This window comes from Lontra canadensis, unplaced genomic scaffold (assembly GCF_010015895.1).
Source record: "Lontra canadensis isolate GAN:19392208 unplaced genomic scaffold, GSC_riverotter_1.0 scaffold18, whole genome shotgun sequence".
Lineage (NCBI taxonomy): Eukaryota > Metazoa > Chordata > Mammalia > Carnivora > Mustelidae > Lontra > Lontra canadensis.
Window position 1 is genome coordinate 7,980,612 of NW_022631012.1, and position 25,199 is coordinate 8,005,810.

The 25,199-nt window shown below is 42.1% G+C and overlaps 1 protein-coding gene across 1 annotated transcript; it reads left to right on the forward strand.

Moving 5' to 3' along the window:
• Nucleotides 1–72: 72 nt before the first annotated feature.
• On the forward strand, nt 73–25,177 carry MDH1B (malate dehydrogenase 1B). The gene is made up of 11 exons (XM_032859974.1): nt 73–104; nt 4,345–4,457; nt 7,814–7,948; nt 8,490–8,632; nt 10,173–10,669; nt 13,828–13,969; nt 15,314–15,477; nt 18,200–18,339; nt 18,645–18,696; nt 23,987–24,055; nt 24,860–25,177. Exons 1-11 carry the CDS (start codon nt 83–85, stop codon nt 24,886–24,888), a joined length of 1,506 nt encoding a protein of 501 aa, XP_032715865.1. The 5' UTR covers nt 73–82; the 3' UTR covers nt 24,889–25,177.
• Nucleotides 25,178–25,199: the final 22 nt, after the last annotated feature.

The window sequence follows — 25,199 nt, forward strand, 5'->3', positions numbered from 1 at the left end:
GCTTCAAAGTGCGCCTGCGCCACGCCGTGGTTGCCAGGAAACCGCCAAGCCGCGGTCATGGCCCGCGGGTCGTGGATTTAAAATGGCCAAATTCGTGCTTGCGGGTGAGTGGTCCCCACGTCCGCCCGTGGTTCGCTCAAAACATCGACAACTACTCACCCCCTGTGGTCTCTGGGCAGTGATCTTCTTAACTGCCTTTTGTTTTGCAACTCCAACCTCTATATGGACCACCCCAGGCTTCTTATGCATTTATTTAAAGATGTTTATTGGGCAGAGTCCTGGGCAAAGCACTCCCAGACACTGGGGACACAGTGCGGGGAAAGATATACCCGGGCCCTCGAGGAACTTTCAGTCTCACGGAGTACAGAAGCATGTAAACAAGTAATTTTGATTCACTGTAATTAATGAAATGAGGCAGATGTGCACAGGGCTCTGAGAGGTGTTTCGGGAGCTGATTTTTGAAGGTTTGGGATGGGGAGACCATTCCAGAGAAAGGCACAGAGGCTATAAGTCTCATAGCCTAATGGAGGAACTAGATATGGAGGAAGTGACTGGATCTAGGGACAGAGTGGGAGAAGCAGCCAGATCCTTGCACTTGAAGTGCACCAAACGGAGGTGTTTTAACTGAAAGCAATGACGAGTCTTAAAAATTCTTTAAGCAAGAGAATATCTTTATTGGGTTTGCATTTTAGGAAGCCCATCTTTGTCAGCAAGTGGAGGAAAAGGATGGAAAATGTCACTGGCATCCCGAAAACCACTAAAGGGTCTTAGTAAAAACAACAGGCTATTGTACCTTCGTCCCTTCTCAGCAAGTTTCCTGAAAGAGTAGACTGCTTTCGTATCTTCAGGTCCTTCTTCCACTGAATCTGGCTTCTACTTCTGCCTCCTGTCAGAAATGGCCTTCACCAGAGTCACCAATGACTTTTGCAGAAGCTGTCTGGTCCTTACTGGAACTTTCTGATGCATTAACACAATTGACATCTCCCTTCTGCCTAGAAATCTATTTCCTTTGCATCTTTATTCATTCAGAAGAACATTTTTGAGCCCTGACTGACTATATGTTGGGAAGGCAGCGATACAGATACATACAAAGAACGTTGTGTGGGGGCCAGCGGCAGAGGTTTCTATAGGAGCAGTAGCAGGGGCCTTTAGTCAGGCAAAGCCTTCCCAGAGGGAGTGGTTTTTTAAGAGTAATCTTCAAGCAGAGTTACCTACTGGAAAGGAGGTAGGGAAGAAGAGAGTGATTAACAGATAGGTGGCAGGGACTGGGGTTGGAATGAGGAAAGCTAGAAAGTGGAAATAGATTTAGTAGGATTGTAGCAAAGGGTACAAGAAAGAGAGTATCATAGGCTGAAGCCAGAATTAGATATAGATTCTTATGAGCCATGTTCAGTGTTCCAAACTTCATCCAAAGTACATAGAAGGCTTTTTTTGGAAGGAGAGGACATAATCAAATTTGCATTTTATTTGAATGGTGTTCTCTATGGAAAGACAAAGATTAGATGCCAAGACCCCAGTTAGTTGCAATAGTCCAGAAAGGAGATAGTGGTGTCCTGGCCTGGGATGGTAGGCAATGAAAATGGAAGGAATTGAGTGGACTGGAGAGATACTAGGGAGGCTGAATTCATAGAACTAAATGTCTGATTGGGTGAAGGAAGGCAAGGGAAAAGAAAGAATTAAAATTATTTCCAATCAGTGGTTTGGGAAAATGGGCTGATGAGTCATTAAAAAAAATAAAGTGGAAAAGTAGGCTTAATACTCTGGATATTCCGAATTCTCTTAAATAACTGAACATAAAGAACATAAGAGAAGGAACAAATTTAGTGGGGGAGCCGTGGCAAAATCTACCCTAGATATGCTGAGGCCTATGAGACATTGAGAGGGAGATGGAGAAATACAGGAAGGTATAAACATCTAAATAAGGTGATAGCTCAAAACTGGCTGTGCAGATTGCTACTTGAACCCAGGAAATGGAGATCAGCCAGGAAGAATGCAGGGCGTATGCAGATTCTTTGAGGAATGCTAACCTCTTAGTGGATCGATAAAAGAATAAGAACCTACAAAGTATAGTGAGAATGACCAGAAAAGTAGGATGAAAACCTGAAGAATGAACCCTACATAGTGGGTGTTTCAGAAAGGTGGAAGAAGGCAAATGCTAACAAGAAAATGTCTACAAGGGTCAAAATGTATCCATTGAATGGAGTGACAGGGAGGTCCTCGATAAGCCTCTAGAGAACTGTGGTGAAAGCCAGGTTGCAGGGGGATGGGAAGTAAATGGAAATTGAGAACTGGGGATGGCGAGTGCAGAGAAATTTCTCAAGAAGTTTTAATAGAAGAAGACAGGTGGAACACAATAGCTAGAGAGGGACATACACTTTATGTTTCTTAAGACAGGAAAAATATAAATGTAACTTGACTGTATTAAATAGGAAGGGAAAGGACCATTAAGAATAGGGATAAGATGGGGGTACCTGAGTGGCTCAGTGGGTTAAGCTTCTGCCTTCGGCTCAGGTCGTGATCTCAGGTACTGGGATCGAGCCCCTCATGGGGCTCACTGCTCAGCAGGGAGCCTGCTTCCCCCTCTCTCTCTGCCTGCCTCTCTGCCTACTTGTGATCTCTAGCTCTCTGTCAAACAAACAAATAAATAAATCTTAAAAAAAAGAATAGGGATAAGATGGTAAAAGAGATGTTAATCAATTAAGCAGAGTTGGCGGCAGTTCTGAGGGAGGAAGAGGGTGGTGTTTAGTGCCTATGTGATGAGGTTAGAGCTGAACAGGAAGTAGAAGCTGCCTTCCATGAATAGGAGAAAGAAGGAAAGGATGAGTCCAGATGCAGAAAGGCTTGAAGGTATGATAGCAGGAAGTTAGGGGATTCCCCAAATGATGACATTTTGTATGACTTGGTTTTGTTTTTAGATCACTCTTTTTTTAAAGATTTTTATTTATTTATTATGTTAGAGAGAGGAAGAGAGCACAAGCAAGGAGAGCAGCAGGCAGGGGAGAAGCAGGCTCCCCACTTAGCAACGAGCCCAATGCAGAACTTGATCCCAGAACCCTGGTGTCATGACCTAAGCCGAAGGCAGACGCTTAAACCACTGAGCCACCCAGACATCCCTGATTTGGTTTTGGTTTTATAAAACAGAAAGCAAGTTTATCTCTTCCGACAGTGTGGGAAAACGGAGAGAAGGAAGAGGTTTGCAAGAAGCGGGCCACGTTTGGAATGGAAATTGTGGAGAACAGAAGAGAGTGCTGATAGGAAAACAGAAGGATCTCCAGGCAGAGTTGAAGGCCAGTTGAGGCTGGTGACCATGAATTCATAATGGCACCTCTCTGCTTGCTTCTACCATGTTTCTCCAGGGGTGCCTAGAAACAGAAAGGGCAGGTAACTGTGTTCATCCAGGGCGAGAGGCTTTTACCAAGCTGATTTGCCAGAAACATAGTGGGGCAGGATAATTTAAAACATGAGCCAGAGTGTGGTTTGAATTCATGAACCATGGATTTGAACTGAACAGGGAGGCCAACAGACGGGGAGTGGTTGAGAGGGCTGATGATTTAGAAGTCGCTATGAAGTGGAAGAACTCATGACTGGGAGTAACTGGGGAAGACTGTTGCAGAAGGGTTCTGTCCCCCCTACTCCCATCAGATATCCAATCCATCTACTCTGGTGGCTTTATCTTCCTGTGTGTTGATGGCTGCAAAATATGTCTCTGAGGCCCTTGCATGGGGCCTGCACTTCAAACTTCTAGGTACCTGCTGATCATATCCACTTAGATAGACTGCACACACCTCCAGCTGCACTTGTCTGTAATTAAACGTCTTACCCGTGGCTTCTGTCCAGTAAGTGCAGGATCATCTACCCAAGCCAGAAATTAGGAGTTATCCCAGACTTTTTTCTCTCCCTCAGCTTCTCTTCCCCGCCCCCGCAGTACCACTCCCCACAACACATATCAAATCTACATGTGATTTTACCACCACTCCTCACTTCACCCTTTGCCTTTTAGTGGCTACTAATGAGTAGGTCATTATTCATAGTTCATGCTTAGTTAGTAGCACGGCAGCCCCTTAGAGAATGTGAGGTCTAGCATACTACTGGAGGAGAGTAAATATCCAATAGCCTTTTCTTCTTTCCACATTTTATTACTTAAGATTTTGACCTCCTATGAGATATTTTATTTTTACTACTGTTATAAAAATCAGAAGTTTATATGGTGGCAGTTTATACTATAATTCTATGTTATAAAATGTATCATAACTATATGATTAGTTCTATAATTCTTTGACAAATACAACTACATGATGGTTTCTGTGTGATATAAGAAAATGTTGCAAATTTGAACTCTTTTAGGTAGAGCAGAATGCCCATACTATGCTAAAGCAGAACTCCTAGCAGACTACTTACAAAAGAATCTTCCTGATTTTCGGGTACATAAAATTACACAGCATCCTCAGGTCTGGGAGGTAAGAAGCCTTTGTTGTTTGTTAAACTCACACCCTCTACAAAAATGTGTTTTGATTTAATGAGATATTAGCCAGTGTATCAGGTGGACCTCCAATGATGGATGTTCATGTTCGACTGATATTTTAACAATAATAAAATTAATTCTTACTTAGCAGTCTCAGAACGTTATGTGTTTTTTTCCTCACACCTGGTAAAACAAATGAGGCCCTAACCAATCAGAATAAATTTAGCTGTTTTTTTCTCCCAAGAATCCAGGTAATCTATATTATCCTTTTTAACATTTCATTCTCCATTTGATTTCTGACATGAAGCACTTGCTTATTTGAAATACCCTTCTTTGGGACTGTGTTTCCCCACAAACAGACAGAGATTTGGGGGAAGGAGTTTCCTTTATGGGGGCGGGGGGCGAGTACCCTTGGGAACAATGCCCTGGGAAGGAATGAGGACAGCAGAGCTGTACAGTGGGAGAGGTTGAACCACTGTGGTGCTGTGAAGCTGGGGTGGCCCTCCACAGATACCTCAAATACAGACAAGGGAGCAGGGCTTTTGTACTGACACAACTAACAGTCCTTGGATGCTGCTTCTGGGCAAGGGACTTAACACTAGGTCAGGGAACCTCTCTGAGGTCATTTCCTGGAGAGAGACTCAGCACTGAGCCGTCATGTGACCCAGGGAATGAGTGTCTCAGTCATAAAGGGGGAATCTGAATGACATATGACAGGATCTGCTACAGCTCACCAGTTGTTGTGTCTTTTGGATCTACAAGCTCCATATAAGTTCACACCATCTGGGAACAGCTCTTCTGAGGTTCTGGTTGGCGTCTTTCCCTGGGGAAACTTGACAAGAGGATAGTCAGTGAAAGGAACCATAGTCTCTACTGCATATCATTTTAGGGCTGTAACTGACACTCATCACTGTTCTTATCTATGATCTAGTGTCAATCCCCCTCCCCCTCTGCTGGTCTAGGTATAGGTACCCCTGTATCTTCAGGGGTCTGAGTCCTAGTTTCCCAGGATGTGATTGGATGTGACTGCAGCAAGTGTACACTTGCTGTCGAAATTGAGCAAGGCAGTACAAAGGATGCCCCAGTGGCTCACCCAGATGCCTGCCCACATGTCCCTGATCAGCAGGGCCAAGTACTCCTTCCAAGATGCTAACTCCTTTCCTTGACTATTATCTCTTGGTGTAGGAGCTCAAAGTGACCAAACGGTAGCCATAGCTTAGCGTTTAATGGAAGGAACTCTTCCTGATAGAAATACCCTTGCACCTCTGGAATTTAAAACCTCCAGATCCATAGAAGCTAGAGTTAAGTGGGCTTGGGGAAGCACAAATTCTCCAAGTGGGTCACTGGGAGTGATAGTAAGCAGGATCACTCTTAATTCCATCCCTCAGTTCCTGGATTCATGTGTTTCACCTAGTGGAGAAAGCACTATACTGAATCATGGTGTATATTGCATCCCGAAAGACAGGGCTTTATGCTTATAAGGTAGCAACCTCTAAGCACCTTCAGTGGACAGTCCTATCCCTCTCTCAGGCCACAAGGTGATGTAATATATGATAGGGCCAGTGCATCCCATGGTTACATGCCCAATCCCACACATGCTTTACTTCAAAGTGGTTCAAAGTGATGTTATACAGAATCCCATGTTGCTAGGTTGAACATTTTGTAAGCTCTTGGGCAGGGTGCTAGTCAAACCCTATAAGCATAAAAAGTAGTTCTTTGCCCAGGATCTATGTTGATTCCAGTCAAGATGAGTCACTGCCCTTTCTAGGATGGAAGGGGTGAAATGCAATCAGCTTGCCACTAAGAGGCTGGTTAGTGTCTTTGAGGGATAGTGCCATTATCAGGGAGTCAGTGTTGGTCTCTGTTGCCAGCACATTGGACACTTAGCTGCAACAGTGGCTCAATCAGCTTTGGTGAGTGGTGGCTTGTTCTCTAGGGCTGTGGCATAACCTCTGTCTCTTTTGTGAGCCCATTGTGCCTTAGCAAAGTGACTTTATCTGCTGGATTTTCCTCGGCTTTTATCACAATAGATGTCCTCTGGTGGGCACTGCCCCCAGCCTCTTTTATTTCAGGATTCTATCCTCCTTGATTCCGCTGGGGAGTCCAGCTCTATAATAGCATGTTCCTCAATAGCTCTGTCCTAGGATGGACAGCAGTCTTTATCATTTTGATGAATGCGGTCATCCTTCAGGCCCTTCTGGAGAACATAATGGACTAGTAGGTTTCTAATCTTCCATAGTAGCATATCCACTCCAGCATGCCTATTTTTCTAAGCTTTCTGATTCCTTCTCGCATTATCTTCTGTGGTGTTCTGGCATTTCTGTTTCATTTAACATGAACCATCACTTTGTCCAAGCTCTGGAGAGCCATCCTAGCAATGTGTTACCACTGTCTTCTGAGCTCTTGCCGGGATGTGCAGCCTTGGGTTGTGGAAGAGTGATTTACATTGATAAATTCTCCTTTGTCCAACTTTATATTCAACTCTTGATTCGGCACCTTCAGAGTCCAGTCCCGTACTTATTTCCCCAGTCTTACCAAGATGTCAACATGCCCCCACTTCATGCTGAAGGTCCTTTGGGGCAGAGTCCCTTTCCTCCAGAGGCCCAGCACTTCACTGGTCAGGCTATGTAATGATTAGGGGAACCGTGGGGAATCCTCACAGCAGCATTATTTGCTTTAAAGGAAGATAAAAGCAGAAGAGAGATCTTCAACATCATCAAGAGAAATTAGTTTCTAAGATTTTATGTGTAAGGTAGCCTCATTATCCATGCCTCCAATGACAAGAATGTTGTCATGTACTTTACTCACAAGAATGTTGCTCTCTGTCTCTACTCAGATCTTGTCATTGGAAGGCCTGGTCTACACAAACCAAATATTAATGATTTAAACTTTCTCTAATGAATACTATTATAAATCCAGAGATAAATTTTAACTCATTAATTCATACCCACATATTTAAACAGTAATATCAAATTTAGGTGGCCCTAAGACTGGAAATATCTCACATGGAAGAACCAGTTGAATTTTTTTTTAATCAGATAACTTGGAAGACTTGGCTTCTCTTTTAAGCTAACCACTTGCATTCCCGGTCTCCTCGGCAAAGAGAGCAACTTTAAGTACCTTTACTTGGTCAACAAATTTGAAGAAGTCTTTCGTAATTGATTAATTAGTTATTTCACTCACCACTAATTTCTCTATTTATATTTTATAGTGTAAAGATATCTAAATTTTATTATGTATATTCAGTGGTGGGGGGAAAAAGCAAGGTAGTTTGTGTTTGAATTCTGCAGTATGGAACCAAATTCTGAGACAGATTCAATGGATGACTTCTCTTGAAATATCATTCAATAGGAGTGGTTAAAAGATCTGTGTGAAAAGAATAAATGGAGTCACAAAAAGTCCCCCATCATTTGGAGAGAGCTGTTGGATCGTGGAGGAAAGGGGTTGCTTTTAGGAGGATATAATGAATTCCTGGAATATGCCCAGGTATATGGATTAATTTTGTTTGTCTGCTCAAAACATTACCATTCTCTCATGTCTTCTTCAAATGTCTTGCTTTCCAAAGTATTCTCTCTGTTCTCTTTATTTTTTTTTCATTTTTTAAATTAACATATAATGTATTATTTGCTTCAGGGGGTACAGGTCTGTGAATCATCAGTCTTACACACTTCACAGCACACACCATAGCACACACCCTCCCCAACGTCCATAACTCAGCCACCCTCTCCTTCCCCCCACACCCCAGCAACCCTCGGTTTGTTTCCTGACATTAAGAGTCTCTTATGGTTTGTCTCCCTCCCTGGCCCCATATTGTTTCATTTTTTCCCTCCCTAACCCTCATGACCCTCCCACCCCACCTCTCAAATTCCTCATATCAGAGAGATCATATGATAATTGTCTTTCTCTGATTGATTTGTTTTGCTTAGCATAGTACCCTCTAGTGTTCTCTGTATTCTGTTCTAGCTTTAAACAAGAACTTTCCATTATAATCGTTGTCAGTGTTGACATTTTCTTTCCTAATATTTAGCTTTACTATGGTGTCACCTCTAGCATGACCACTGAGCTGATGAAGTTAATTGCTCAAGAGAACCTGGAGACACATAAGGAAAAAGAACTGGAGGAAGAAACCAGGAAAGATCTCATCCACCCTTTGCAGGTTTGGATCACCAGGTGGGACAGTCAAACTCCAGGATTCATGAGACTGGGTGTTATTTAGAAAGGACAATAATAAGGGATTCAATCCATGGTGGAAGATCATCTGAATCTCAAGTTTGAGATCCATATGTATAGACATGTACCTGTATAGATATGCGAATATCTACATATATAGCCCCCAATATAGCTTCATATTTAAGTTTTAGATTATAGGTATGTGTATATACACACACATATGAAATCTAAGAGCAACTATATAGCAAAGGTCATTACGTCAATAACCCTGTCCTTAGCTCTCGTCCCCTCATTCTGTGTCTCTCATGCTGTCTGCTGCTTGCCTTCTTACTCTTAGCCATGCCACCCTTCCCTCCCATTCCCTCACTTTCTTTCTCCTCTCTCCACTCTGGTCGCACTGCCTGCTGCCCTCCCACTCTTTCCCACTTGCTAGGGCTATCCTCCTGTTGTGTGCTGGCCTCAGTAACCAATGTGTGGCTGGACCAGCCCGTGGCTCTTATTATGTTTTCAAGACCCCCTTAGCAATAACCATCAGGCAACCTGGGGAAAAGGGGTTTGTTACCTATACATCGTGGAAATGACATGGCACCCCTGAAGCCACACAGTGAAGTCACTGGTGGGGAGAGAGAGAGAGAGAGAGAAAGAGAGAGAGAACATGTGAGCCCATGTGGGCCTGGGGCTTTGCTTTTATTGGGGTTGAGAGTGGGGGACTTAGGTTTTGTGGGCTCACTCAAAAATTTTAAATTGCTGAATTTAAAACTTAGGAGTGGAAACTTACAGCTTGGAAAGAGAAAAAACAGGTGTCCAGCTGTCTGGTTATTGACATCAGAGATCTCTAAAACAATGGAGCCTCAGAGTGGGAGGACCCCTAGCTCCATAGTGGTGTGGCTGGCAGTGCATTTATGACACATAGACATCTTTGAAGCAGATACCTCCTCAGCAATCAAAACTTATAAAAAACAGAAGGCAAACCTGTCAGGGTTTATTACTACACCTCAGTTTTGCTCCTTCTTCCTTTTCCTTATCTCTTGCTTCTCACCGCATTCAGTCTTGGGCACACCTCCGTTAACACCTTTTGTCTCTGCACTCCCTCTCTCTCGGTGTCCTTTGCTGTTCTTCTTGCTCTCTCTCTCCCTCCCCAGCCCTCATTGTGTCTCTCACACACTGCCGTTCTTTCTTACTACACCTGCATGTATCCTAACATAATGCTTCTTTGGGAAATTATTTGTTATGAAATAGTTCAATACAGAAAAGAATTAAGAATGATGAACCTGGGCGCCTGGGTGGCTCAGTGGGTTGAGCCGCTGCCTTCGGCTCAGGTCATGATCTCAGGGTCCTGGGATTGAGCCCTGCATCGGGCTCTCTGCTCAGCAGGGAGCCTGCTTCCTCCTCTCTCTCTGCCTGCCTCTCTGCCTACTTGCGATCTCTCTCTCTCTCTCTCTCTGTCAAATAAATAAAACCTTAAAAAAAAAAAAAGAATAAAGGCTTAGCAGGAACAAAAGATTTAACTGTTCATAATCCGGCTTTGCATTTTTATTAGTGCATCTGGTCGTGTCTGCTACAACCTAATTCCCATCTTGACAAGTGGCGAAGTATTTGGAATGCACACGGAAATTAGCCTGAATCTACTTGACAATAAGCAGGCAGTAGAAGATCTCCACGTTATTGTGACAGAGACACGGGACCTGGTGGCCCCCTTGCTCCAGAGTATCTCCATCTGCACCCAAGTGGAGGACGCCTTCCGCCAGGCCCACGTGATCATTCTCCTGGATGAGAACACTGACCGGGAGGTATACAGTCTAGAAGACTGCATCCGAAGCCGGCTTCCTCTGTGTAGGCTCTATGGATACCTGATCCAGAAAAATGCTCACGATTCCGTCAGAGTTATTGTGGGAGGAAAAACATTTGTGAATCTTAAAACATTTCTGCTTATGAGATACGCCCCAAATGTGGCCCACAACATCATCGCCGTGGCGCTGGGTGTGGAAGGCCAAGCTAGAGCTGCACTGGCCAGAAAACTGAAAACAACCCCCTCGTGTGAGTGATCTTCTGTTTCTGATTCTATTTTTTTTTAAGATTATATTTATTTATTTGACAGACAGAGATCACAAATAGGCAGAGAGGCAGGCAGAGAGAGATGGGGAAGCAGGCTTCCTGCTGAGCAGAGAGCCCAATGTGGGGCTCGATTCCAGGACCCTGGGATCATGACCTCAGCCGAAGACAGAGGCTTTAACCCACTGAGCCACCTAGGTGTCCCCTGTTTCTATTTTTCAACAATGTGATTTCAAATCTGCTAGGAAGAATACCATGCCCCTTAGGATTATTCTAGATATTTGGAATAGAAATTATGAAGCAGATACAAAGAACTCCCTACTGTGTGATTTGCCTGCGGTGCAAACATTTTTTTCTTACAGTTTTTCCTGACAGGCTGACTTTGTCCATCATTTAAAAAATTAAACAAGTGTTTACTATAATAAGATTTCTATTTTTCATGTTATAATTTGAAACCTAATATTTCAATTTTTCATAACAATAATCAACTAAGGTAATCCGTGTTTAAAAAAATCATCAGGGATGTGTTTAAGTGACCCCACCCCACTCCCCACCCATGTAACATCTGCAAGGTTATTAAACTTGTCTGCAGGGTCCTGCTACCTGATCAGCCTCTGCCCCCAATTAGTCTTGGAACTGGAAGACATCAGAACCTCATGAGGATGAGACTAGATCAGAAAATGGATTATTGTATTTAAAAGGGGAGTGCTGTATTGGAAAACATTTATCATCTTCAACAAAGATGTTAGGTGTCGGTGCCTTGAGATGGAGCAGGTGCAAAAAAGCCCATTGAGAATGCAGGCAGTGGGGAGACAATGAAATGTAAGCCTGGCATGCTCTAATTCAGGGCTATAAAGGGCTTCAGGGAGCCCCTAACACATTATATAGCAAGAACTGTTTCACCCATCGCTTTGCAGTGAGGCCCAAGAACCATCTCTTCTGGTATTCCCACATACAGATCTTCAGTGCCTCACCCCCAGGACCAGTGATTACCCTAGCCAAATTACTATAAAATTTTTCAGTAGGAAAAAAAAAAGTTTTTTTTCTAATCATTTTATCTCTGTGCCAACCTTACATACAGGTATGTAGACACTGCTTTATGACAAAAGATTTCTGATATGTCTGATATGACATCAAAGTGCCAAGAAGAGGCAGTGTTACAAAATTTAAAACAAGGTGGGGCCTTTCAACCAGAAAGCTGCTCTCATATGGGCCTGGTGGTGCCATAAATTGTATGTTCTCCTATACCTAAAGCCAATAAGCATATGAGAAGCAGAAGAAAGAGAAATGGAGAAATGTTGGGTAAAGAAAAGAGAGACTTTGGAGGGACAGCAGTCAATGGGAATGGTCTGCAGAGTATAGCCAACACCGCCAGTTGAGCAAGGGGAACTAACACCAGTGATGTCTCCTTGACATCAAGGAGAGTCAGGGAAGAGCCCAGATCCCAAGAAGGTAACAGATCTTTCCAGGATATCCCTTGAGTTTTGTTCACACGTAACCCTGTTATGTGTGACATCAGACCATGTGCATTGGGTTGGTTTCGAGTGACAGCAAGTCCACTCAAAGAGGCTAGTCAGAGAGAGGCTTTTTTTCAGGCATAGGTGGATGCTGAGGCTCCATTGACGATGTCAGGACTGACTTGCGCTCTCGATCTATTGCTCTGTTCTACTTTCCTCAGCATTGGTTTGATTCTCAGTCGGGCTCTCTGTACAAAGTGGCAAAGTGGCCACTGGTGTTTCCAGACTCATACATTCATAGCTGAGCTTACCCCTGGAGAAAGAGGGCTTGCTCTTTCGAGTGTACAAAAGTAGCAAAATAATATCTCATTGGCCAGGCTTGGGCCATTTTCCCATCTCCAAATCAACCATCATGGCCAGGAGTCTGGAATCTGGGACTCATGCCTATTGATAGACCTGAGGGGTAAGGACAGCCCCACCCAAGCCATATGGACTGAAATTGAGAAAGGGTAGTTATTTAAAGGAAAACCGGGATGCTGTTAAAGAAAAACAGTAGGAAGCAATGTTAGGAGGAAAAACAGCAGATGTCCACTATGATTTTCTCTAGCAGAGCTATATAGAGCCTGAAGTCTGATAAGAAAAATTCTTTTCCCTACTGCCTGCCTTTGAACACAACCATGTGAGAATGTGATACTTGGAGCTGCTGCAGCTGTTTTAGGACCATGAGGGGCAGGCCAAGAGAATAGCATCTTTGAGCTGCTGAGCAACCACCAGTGTTACTGCCTACCTCAACTTGTTATTGTCTGAGAAAAGTGAACTCCTAGATAAGCCAAGTCAGAAAGGATATTTCATTACTTGAAACCACACAGCAATCTTACCACATGCATAACAGTAGAGAATTTAATCTCCACCGTAGGAAGTGGTTAGACTTTGGAGAGTCTTTAAGCAAATAAGTTAATAAACCAATAAAATTACTTATTTTCACTTCAGTTACAACATTCCTAGAAGATCCACAACTTTAGAATCATAGAGATTTTAATCCCTATTTCTGTCTAACCCCTATCCTCTTATTTTCCTTCACAGTACATATCACTTTGTATAGTAGTTGCTTTCTTACCTGCTCCCCTCCACCCCCAGAATGCTGCAAGGGTTTGGGGTGATGTGTTTCCTTCTAAACCTTCCACTTAAAATGCCTCACACACAGAATCTAATTCAATTACTTATTGATTAGAATGTTCCTGGGGTCCTCTCATTATAACGTCTTCCTTCTGCAAGGAAATGAAACCCATCCAGGTGTTAAGCGATTTGCCCAAATTTCTATTCCAGTCTAGAATCAAGAACTCTTTGTCAGAACCAAAGCAGATAAAAAGTTCTAAACACTCTAAGCAGAGTGTTTACATTAGGACCATACCAGTGGTATAATTTTCAGTAGCAATGTCTTCCAGGGAGCATTTCAGTATTTCTTGAACTCACTTATATGGTCTACACATGAGCATGATTAGGAATTGCCAAACCCTGATGATCCAAGAAATCATCCATGTCATTTGTACATTCGGGGGAAACATAAACGTAGATCATTTTATAGCAAAAAGATCAACCCTAAAACAAATAAAAAATAGAGTACAGGCCATTTGTTTCTATTCATGCGCATTATTATGTTAATTTTAAATTTCTTTTTCTTCACAGGCATCAAAAACGTGATAGTTTGGGGTAATATTAGTGGAAACAACTACATTGATCTGAGAAAAGCCAGGATTTACAGATATGAGAGTGCTATTTGGGGACCTCCTAACTACTCACGCCCTGTTTTGAGCTTGGTTTTTGATAGGTAAGGTATATTTTTAAGTGAGGTATACTGACAATGTTGGATATAATGGTTGTTATAATTCTTTAAATCATCTTAGAAGTCTTTGTACAACAATGATGTGACACCGGCATTGTTCATACTCACCTTTGTTTACGTGCTCTATTGAAGATACAGAAAATTCCACGGAATCACAACTGGCCAATCCCCACGCCCAATTTATTTGATTTTGCAATTATGAATTTGCATATTTCAGAGTATCCCTAAAGTAGCTCACATAGCCCTTTAAATTTATCTCTAAAGCAAGCATATGCAAAATGAGTCTTATTTAACACACACACACACAGAGACATGTATCCAAATTGAAATTGGTGGAAACATTTTCAAGAATAAGGAATTAAGACAGTGAGCGGGCCCTGGCCATAGGACGTTCTGTCCCAGGAGAGGCAGGACCGAGGACTGGGAAAAAGCACGATCTCTAGAACCAAGCCGCCTGGGTTGGGATTCTCAAGCAGCTACTTCCTAGCTGTGTGACTTTAGAGATGTTATGTAACCTCTCTGTGCCTCAGGTTTTTCATCTGCAAAATAGAAATGGTCTCATAGTCTGAGTCTTACAGGGTCGTTAGGGAGATGAAATGGCTTGGTACAGCCCCAAGAACCCTCCCCCCACTGCAGTCAGCACTATCTTTATGACAGGCCTGGGGAGGAGAGAAGGGAAGGAGCGGCTCTGAAGCCTCTTTCTAAGCTTTGCAGCCCCTTTCCAGCTGTAACACTTCCTTTCCATTGCCCCTGCCTCAGGCCAGAGATACTTCATCCATGCTCGGAAATGGTGTGCCCCCAAGCCCACCCTCCTGGTGCCTGTTTCCTTTGGGTAAAGGCAGTGTCTCCTGGAGCTGTAGGCGCTGGCTTAGTAGGAACAGCCCTTTATCAGCTGGACTACTCCCTGAATTTGAACTTTAGATGATAACAAAGACTTAGTTATTTCCCCAGTTCTCAGTGTGCATAATTCAATGTGTTAGGATATCATTTTCTTTAGGATAAAGGATACCACTGGTTCCAAGATAACATCTGCATAAAATAAATTCTTTGTAATGAGAGTAACTGTTCTTGCAGTCTGACTACTTTTTCTGTGTTCCTATATTTCATTTGTTTATCATTTGGCACTTTAGGATTCCTTTCTGTGATATTTCATTACTTTTCGATTGACCTTTTACAGGATTGAAGAAGCTTGAAGAAGGAAGGTGCACAGGAAGTCATATTTCTCTTTTATGGAGATGATTTCTTATACTGAGATCCATTGACCCAAGGAGCATTGTTTCATTCCCATCCCTCCCTCCATCGTAAAATCATTTCTTTCTTTCCTTACAGTGAGTGGGTAAACAGACAATATGTAGAAACTCTTAAAAAGCTGACAGCCACAGGAAAACAATTTGGAGCCATCTTAGCTGCACACAGTATAGCTACTACATTGAAATACTGGTACCATGGCTCACCACCTGGGGAGATTGTGTCTTTAGGAGTACTAAGTGAAGGTAAATCTGGGTTGGTTGGTTTGTTTTTATCTGGTATTACTTTCAGACCTCCGTGTATACCTACGCTCCTGCTTCTGTGTCCCCGCCTTCTGCCTTACCTGGTCTGTAAGCTGTTGGATTTCCACAGTTATATATTCACGTATTCATTCATTCACACACCTGACAGACTAGTGTGGGAAGAACATACCCCAGGGACCACTGTGGCTAAGGTGTGGGGTCAGGATGTGAAGGGCACATCAGGATGCAGACCTTTGGGCACCAGTGGGAACATGGAAAGCTTGCTCTCCAGCTTCAAATGCTGTATATGTTTTTTTTTTTTAATTTAATTTCAGTATAACAGAATTCATTGTTTATGCACCACACCCAGTGCTGTATGTGCACATGCAGTATGCACCCTCCATAATACCCACCACCAGGCTCCCCCAACCTCCCGCTCCCCACCCCTTCAAAACCCTCAGATTGTCTTTCAGAGTCTATAGTCTCTCATGGTTCATCTCCCTCACCAATTCCCCTCAAATCCCTTCTCCTCTCCATCTCCCCATGTCCTCCATGTTATTTCTTATGCTCCACAAATAAGTGAAACCATATGATAATTGACTCTCTCTGCTTGACTTATGTCACTCAGCATAATCTCTTCCAGTCCCGTCCATGTTGCTACAAAAGTTGGGTACTCATCCTTTCTGATGGAGGCATAATACTCCATAGTGTATATGGATCACATCTTCCTTATCCATTCATCCATTGAAGGGCATCTTGGTTCTTTCCACAGTTTGGCGACTGTGGCCATTGCTGCTATAAACATTGGGGTACAGATGGCTCTTCTTTTCACTACATCTGTATCTTTGGGGTAAATACCCAGTAATGCAATTGCAGGGTCATAGGGAAGCTCTATTTTTAATTTCTTAAGGAATCTCCACACTGTTCTCCAAAGTGGCTGCACCAACTTGCATTCCCACCAACAGTGTAAGAGGGTTCCCCTTTCTCCACATCCCCTCCAACACACGTTGTTTCCTGTCTTGCTAATTTGGGCCATTCTAACTGGTGTAAGGTGGTATCTCAATGTGGTTTTAATTTGAATCTCCCTGATGGCTAGTGATGATGAACATTTTTTCATGTGTCTGATAGTCATTTGTATGTCTTCATTGGAGAGGTATTTTTACAGCCTCACTGCTTTCATCTGCTAAAAACTATTACAGGGGACTTCAACTGTTTTTGAAGCGCAGGAATGCGAGAAGAGATGATGTTCTGGGTTCTGGGTTCCATCTAAAACATCTCTTCCAGTATGTTTTACTCTCTCCCTGTGTAAACTCATTCACCACTAAAGCTTCCCGCCTCAGCGTCTCTTCACACTGCCACCTGAACATCATGTGGTCACCTCAGACTGACATACACCAAACCAAACTCATTGTCTTTCCTCTCCAATTCAATCCACCTCTTGTGTTCCTTATGTTATTAGTGGAACCACCATCCTGCCTTTTATTCTAGGGCTAACGGTGCAGATCAAGGAAATCTCTCCAAATCCCCAAGTCAGAAGTCATCTGTCTCTCCTCTGTACATGAATAGCACTTTGTTCCTCTGTCAGGGAGCACATTCCAGCCCTCTTATTGGTGGTGTGGTTCCTTGTGTAAGTCCCCTCCGTTAGAGTGCATACACCCTGGGGCCAGGGCTTTGGCTGGGTCTTCCTTCACAGTTAGACACTCAGCAAATCTTGTTTCAGTTGCAGTAAGGTATATGGGTGTGCTTTTAATAAATAAGGTGAATCAAATTAGTATGTTACCTTTTTAGTGTAATAGGCATTTAAAACCTTATCTTTATTTGCTAACAGTTTAATTAATCTCTGTAGTAGTTTACCAATAAACAATGCAATATTGGAGGTGAAGTGCAGGTAATCCCTGTCTCCCTGAAACCGTGTAGTTATACTGTCATATGCTGTCCACCCATAAAGTTGGCTCTTTATAGATAAAAAAGAGAGTGAGCAGAGAACCACAGAAGCCCTTTAAGGAAAGGCCTTTTAGGTCCTGGTTTGTTCATTATCTTCACATTTTTGTTCTACTGACAGCATTTTAGATGACTAAAACGGCAAGAATAATTTTCTTGTTTGATTGAGGCACAAAAGGCGGTGGGGGGCAACTTTATCTGAATTTTACATAGTTAGTAGTAAGTATTGTCCATCTTTTTATTTGGAACACATCCAAACTGGGCCCTGGAAGCTGCTGGGAAATCATCAACTTCCCCAACCCCTTCTCTCTCCCACCCCAGCCTCACACTGTAGCTATGGGACCGCAACAGTGGGCTAGAAGAACACAGGGCCAGGTGGACAAATGTCTTGGGGTCTTAGGCTACTGAGGGGGAAAAGAAAGGCCATAGGGAGCAGACAAAAGGAGTCCAGACAAAATGGAAGAGAAAGACTGCATGAGCCTCCGAGGTAGAGGCAGGGGGTCTGAACCAAATGAGAGGGGGCAGAAGAGGTAACGAGAGGGAACAGTAGTTCTTCTTTCAGAGAGTAACAAAGGAGAGAGTTGTCCGAACTGGGAGAGATGCTCAGGCAATATTTCTAGGTTAAATGTTTCAATCCTCCTGGGAAAGGAATTCTCAAAAATTTAGTTCACCATTACCAGTAAAAATCATGTATCATCTCTGTCCTTTTCTACAATGCTTTACATGACGGGTTTATTGTTCTGAGCGCTTCTGTTTTGCTTTGCTTTCTATTTGCTCACTATAGGCCAGTTCGGTATTCCTGAAGGGATCGTCTTTTCTATGCCTGTAAAATTTGAGAATGGAGCTTGGGTAGTTCTTACAGATCTCAAAGATATTGAAATCAGTGAACCAATAATGACCAGAATGACAAGTGATCTCATTCAGGTAATGTCCAAATAGATACAAGAGTGATGACTTTGATAATGACCATAAACTGATTCCTCTGGGCTAAGGCATACACTGAATTTCTGTGGGTTCAATTTATATCCTCTTCCTAAAAACAATCAGGAGGCAATAGGAGCTTGAAGAAATCAACAGAAGACCCTACTCATTACATTATATAATGTGTGGCATGTTAAAAATATTTGTTGGTTACTTAAAAATCAAGACCCAAAATGTTTTTCTATTGAAGATAGATTAAGTTAGCAATTGTGGTCATTTACTTCTCTGATTCTAAAATTTTTCAACAGGAAAAACTTGTTGCACTTGGAGATTTGATCAATTTTCAGCCCTATCAATCAGGTAACCTTTTCAATGTGATATTTTATTGAGCTGCTACTAAAAGACTATTAAAATATTTGTTGGGGCACTTGGGTGGCTCAGTCGATTAAGCATCTGCCTTTGGCTCATGTCATGATCCCAGTGTACTGGGATTCGTGTCAGGCTTCCTCTGACAGGGAGACAGCTTCTCCCTCTCCCTCTCCCTCTCCCCCCCGCCCGATGTTGTGCTCTCTCTCGCTCTTAAGATCTTGTTTCCCTCAAATACGTAAATAAAATATTTTAAAAATTTAAAAAAATGTTAAAACTGAATTGCTATTGAATATTGATAACTATAATCCACGTTTTACCACTTTTAAATGAAATTACTGACAAAATAAACTGCCAAGTTCAATGTGTCCTTCAAAATAAAACATCTCATAAGAATGCTAAAGAAATCCCTTCTTAAAAACACAATGACCCTATAAATGTATGTGTAACATATGTATTCATGTCCCAGCCCTGCTGTAACAAATGACTACCAGCTGGGTAGCTTCAACAACAGAAACTTACTCTCTAGTGAACAGGTGCGACTAGCAGACCTAAATCAAAGTGTTGGCAGGGACATGGTCTCTCAGATGGCTCTAGGGAAGCACCCTTCCCTGCCTCTTGTGCTGGTAGTGTTTGGTGTCCTGGGCTATGGCTGCATCACTCCAGTCTCTGCCTCTGTCTTCATGTGCCGGTCTTCTCTCTGTGTGTGTCTTGTTTCTTCTCCTTAAAAGGACACCAGTCATCGCAATCCAGTACAACCCCATCATAACTTGGTTAAATCTGCGAAAACCCTATTTCCAAATAAGGTCAAATTCATAGGTATCAGGGATTGGGACTCCAGCACATCTTTCTGGGAACACAATGCAACCCACAACATTCCATTTACTTTTAGATCACTTAAAAAAATACATTTTAATAAGCTTATTTTTCTCACTGGCACTTTCTCTAATCCTAAACTCATAAGGAAGTGCTATCATCTTTCTTTAATCTCTAAATATTGAAAATATTTAACAAGTATGTTACAGATTCCACTCCATCAAAAAGTTGCTGCAGAATGAATTAACTGGTAAAAAGAACCTGGAGACAGCAGACTGACCTTGGTCCAGACCAGAGAGGGTTTAAGTGAGGTCAAATATGGCAGTGTGGAGAGGGCAGAGAGACCAGACCTCGAGGAAAAGATGTTTAAGGCAGAGGATGGGCTTTGGGAATTCAGATCTTGTTCTGCCTAGTGGTCGACTCACTGGGAATGGGCCAAAGGAAATAAAGTCCAAAGCAGCATGGAATCCAAGGGCACAGACACAGAAGTCTGAAGAGCAGTTGTTTTTCACTGGAACTCTCTTATCCCCAGAGTTTAGAAGCCCTCTGTGTGGCTTCCTGCTTTTGCAGAGGAGAGCTGCAAATTCCTTTTTCTGAGAATGGGCTATAAAGCAGTCAGTCTAAATTTGACTCCTTTGACTGGTAGTTAATCCTAAATTTTCCATAATACTTGCATTATCGAGGGTTTGATGAAAAAGAATAACCTGATTTTATGCTATTTTCATTAACAAAGGTCAAGGTATAGATACCTACATAGCTAGCTAGCTAGCTAGATAGATCGATTGATCTTGATTCTGTCAACTTCAGACCTTGCCCAAGCACTGTTCCAGAGATTCCAAGATCAGCATTGAAAATTATCAGAATTTTGCACAGTTTGGATATCTCTGCTTATTAGCATATCAATGAGATGATTCATGCATGAGGTTTGTTTAATCTTTTTGATTAATTTAATACTTAATTTCTTGACTTTAAGAGACTGACTTAGCCAAAAGCTATGAAAAGACCACCTTACCTACCTCATACAATGACCAGGAAAATCAAAGAGTCTCAGATGGTAGGTATATCAATTGAAAAAAAAAATGTCCTTTTTAATCCAAAGCTTAACACTAAGTTTCAAAGAAAGGAATTTGACCATCTATTAGCCACAAGTTAGGAATTAAGTCTTTTATCACTCTCATCCTATATTAAACAACCAGGTCATATTTAAAATCTATTAAAATCTTGAAGGAAATTACCAGATATTCGTTGAGTACTTTCTGTATGCTGATCACTGTGAGAGACATTAGGGACACAATGACAGAATTATAACCACAAGACATGTCTGGAGAAAGGAGCCCTGAGAATACGAAGAAGTAAATGCCAGGATGTACAATGAATTAAAAAGTTCAATAAAACAAAGCAAGACAGATCAAAAGGAAAGAGAATATATAATAAATCATACAGAAATGCATAAGGAAAAGAGAGTTCCTTGTAATATATGAAGGAGAAGACTTAGTCATATCTTCAGATCTAGTTGGGACGTAAGATGGCTAAAGGTAATCAAGTGATCATTTATTTATTCAGAAACTACTGGTTCTGTCACACAAGGTGAAAATATTCTAGAGATCTATTGTACAACAATGTATACATACATATACAGTACAATGTATTGTACTATACACTGAAAAAACATGTTTAAAAGGTAGATTTCATGTTATATGTTTTAGCACAATGGAAAGAAAGAAAGAAAGAAACAGCACTAGGTCCTAGGGACATGAATGGAAATCAAATATTGTTCTTGCTCTCAAGGTGCTCACCATCTAGCATAGGAAACAGCAAAGCCAAGCAAAAACTACCCTGTTTAGGGGTGCCTGGGTGGCTCAGTCAGTTAAGCATCTGCCTTTGGCTCAGGTCATGATCCCAAGGTCCTGGATCAAGCCCACATCAGGAGCCCTGCTTAGCAGGGAGTCTGCTTCTCGCTCTACCCCTCCCCTTCCCCCTCCTCCTCCCCCTACTCATGCTGGCTCACTCACTCTCTCTCTCCCTCACTCTTTCAAATAAATAAGTAAAATCTTTTTTTTTTTTTTTTCCTTAAAGGTATGCTGGATGGCTCTGTCAGTTAAGCATCTGCTTCAGCTTGGGTCATGATCCCAGGGAGCTGGGGTCAAGCTCCACATAGGGCTTCTTGCTCAGTGGGAAGCCTGCTTCTTCCTCTGCCTGCCTCTCTCTCTCTCTCTGTCTCTCATTCTCTCTGACAAATAAATAAAATCTTTAAAAACAAACAAACAGGGGCGCCTGGGTGGCTAAGTGGGTTAAAGCCTCTGCCTTCGGCTCAGGTCCTGATCCCAGGGTCCTGGGATCGAGCCTCACATTGGGCTCTCTGCTCGGTGGGGAGCCTGCTTCCCTTCCTCTATCTCTGCCTGCCTCTCTGCCTACCTGTGATCTCTGTCTGTCAAATAAATAAATAAAATCTTTAAAAACAAACAAACAAACAAAACCCCTACCCTGTTGAGAAAGAAGTGATATGTAGAGAGAGGTCCAGGTATAACTGAACCACACTGGGGCTCTCCTGACAGGGACAGCAAGGTTAGGAAAGGCTTTCAAGTACAAGAGACATGGGAGCTGAGTCTGGAAGGATGAGTAGGAATTACTCATGTCATAGTGGAAAAGAAGCCCACAGGTGGAGGAGTCATAAAAGCTGTGAAATGTGCCCCACCAGGAGGAGACATGGCAGAGGAGGCATTTCAGGTGGCCAGAGGTGTGAACATGAGGCAATCTAAAGTTGTATTGAGAAGACAATAAATGGAGTAGCTGGGATAGAACAGAGGATCCTGAAAGGATGACTAGGACTGGAAGAAGCATGGGGAGGTCATCCAGTTTGGTTGCTTGAGAGCTCAACAAAATGGCTGGTAGGTTGTGAGACAAGCATGAAATGGATGCCATCAGGCTTAGAGAACTAATCTTGCTTTCTCGTTGGCCCCCTAGAGGATGATGGAGTCACCCAAATCACTGCTTGGAGGACTGTGTTGAGCTCAGTCCCAGACAAAATAGGTATTTAAAGAGGTCCAGTCAGACAGTATCTCTAGGTATCTGGGTGGCTGCACTGTTGTTCCAGTTGGCCCAGCTGGTATTGAGCAATACTCAACTGAGGGCTCCAAGGCCCTGGTGAGAGAACTGAGAAAAAACTGTCAGATCTGTCATGACCAAGGTGACTGGCATCTTTCTAGCATGGTTGAAAAAGAGCCAAGTAGAGTATGTATTCCAGAGTTTAGCATCAGAACAATCCATGTAGTTAGTTAAAATGTTAGATTCTTAGACCCTCTACTAAGACATAATCTTACACAGACTCAAGAACATTAGTGGTAATAAAGTAAAGAAAATGGGGCTGATTTCAGGTTGTTTGAGAGGCTGCATGTTGAATGAGCATTAGACTCAAATATCACTTGATAGTGCTTTCCACACTTGGCTCAGTGGGTCATAAAAAGAATTTTGTGGGTGGGGCGGCTGGCGGCTCAGTTGAGCATCTCACTTTTGATCTCAGCTCAGGTCTTGATCTCAGGGTTGTGAATTCAAGACCCATGTTGGGCTCTATGCTGGTTATGGAGCCTATTAAAGCAAAAGAAAAAAAATTGTAGGTGATGAAATCAGTTTAGCAACTGGCATTTTTTCCTTGAACTGGAATAAAAGTGATAAGAAAAAAGTGAGAAGACCTGATTTTTTTTCCCAATGCACTAAAATACAATAGAAAAACAAAGATGAGTAGAAAAAATAAGAAAAGGGTAAGTTCTATTTCATGTGACTTCTTCTGTTTTATTGTAAGCACACAAGTGCACATACTGGACTATAATGTAAAATGCATTTTTAAAAAGATCTTATTTATTCACTTGAGAGAAGGAGAGAACAGAGGGAGAACAAAAAGGAGAAGCAGACTCCCCACTGAGCAGGGAGCACAATGTGGGTCTCAATCCCAGGACCCTGGGATCATGACCTGAGCAGATGCTTAATCAACTAAGCCACACGGGTGCTCCCGTAAAATGCATTTCTTTACTGTGAGTTATGGTCAGTAAAGTTTGAAAAACACTGACCTAGAACATTTCATGGTTGTTAGTTATATTCTAAATCCAGTATGTTTTAGCTTATTTTGGTTTCAGAATATAAAGATAGAATGTGTTCTGATCTAATCAAAGATGACAGAAAAAGATCCTGGTTATGTCAGACACTAAGTCACTTGAATCACAAACCATCTCTGTAGTGCTAATGTCATGACTCATGTTGTCCAGTCTTAGAGAATAATGTTGTCATCAGATGAACATAGTCCAGTTTTCAAAACTCCATATACAAGTGATCGGGCTTCTTGCAGCTCCCCAAGAACAAGACATTCAGAAGAACTTGGCGTGGAAGGAACAGGATAGGAGAAAATGACACTAACTTCAAAAATCAATGTACTTTAGATCCTAAAATCTCTGTTCTGCCCTTACTCTATTTACAGCAGTGAATCTTGTAGATTTGACTCCTCGGCCCACTTCTGAAAAGCCATTTGGTCCGGAAGCCATAAATGGTAGGTGGGGAAACAAAACATCAACTAGTCCTTTCTTATTCTATTAATAGAATTGGGTAGAAGAGATCAAATGTCCCCCAGATATAATTAGACTCCCCCCCAACCCTCATCCCCAGCTTTGCTTGCTGACATTTTTGGAACCTCCCTTTCTACATTTATAACCAGGGCTATGTCAATGGCAACTGAATCCTTCCTTCAGAATGAATAAGTAAGGAAATGGAAACAGATATATCTGCAACTCTAGATTTTCAAAGTCTATAGCTTCGTTGTCATGGTATATTTGGAAAATCAGGCTGATACAGACTTCTTCGGGATTGCCCATTTAGGATATTCACTCACGGCTCCAACACTCTTATCTGAATATCCAATAAAATGAACAAATCCGTGGTACCTTCCATTCTGAAAATGTATAGAATAATGGGCTTTGGCGTGGGGCTAACTATGGGGAATTAGAATTGGTACATAGGCAAGAAGCAGGGCCAAGAGAACAAATGGAAATATGTAGCTACAAGATTCAGAATGGGAAACAAAGGAACCAAACAACACTTCATGTGGAAATAGATTAAGGACAGGAGGGAGGCCAGAATTCAGTTTTGCTTTATGTAAAAGATCTAACGATAGTCTTGTGGTTTGATGTCCCTCATAGATAGAAACCCTCTCACACACACTCCCTCAGCTGAATCAGATTGAAAGCAGGAAACCAGGAAACAGGAGAAAGAGGAGAGCAAATGTAAATCTAGTAAAAACATAGGTTACTAATGGATTTTTAAATAGTTACACCTTTTCATTCTTCTCCTTTTACAGATTCTGAAAACAAACGTGTGGAAGAGTAACAAATAAATTAGACCAACCATAAAGATATTCGGTGTTGTAGTACATATGGAAAGACCCATGAATGCCTGTATTTAGGCAAGAATAGTTTAAAAGATTGGCTTCCACCTTAGATAATGTTATGCTAGACAATAACAGTGACAGTGCACACACAAAAAAGTGAGTTCAATCATTTTGTGTTACCTGAATCCATTCACAGGTTTGCTTATTGTCCTATTTTCTCATATAGTTTGGTGTCAATTGTCTTTTTTTTTTAACTACATTAAAATACAATGGTCAGTCAATGCATCCTTGCCTGTACATGGTTCTAAGA

Bases quoted from the DNA above. Each gene is read 5' to 3' on its own strand.
- MDH1B (XM_032859974.1), top strand. From the start codon at position 83: ATGGCCAAATTCGTGCTTGCGG. The intron at 10,670-13,827 runs GTGAGTGATCTT...TTTTCTTCACAG, and splicing joins ACTGAAAACAACCCCCTCGT to GCATCAAAAACGTGATAGTT. The intron at 18,697-23,986 runs GTAACCTTTTCA...CTCTATTTACAG, and splicing joins TTTTCAGCCCTATCAATCAG to CAGTGAATCTTGTAGATTTG.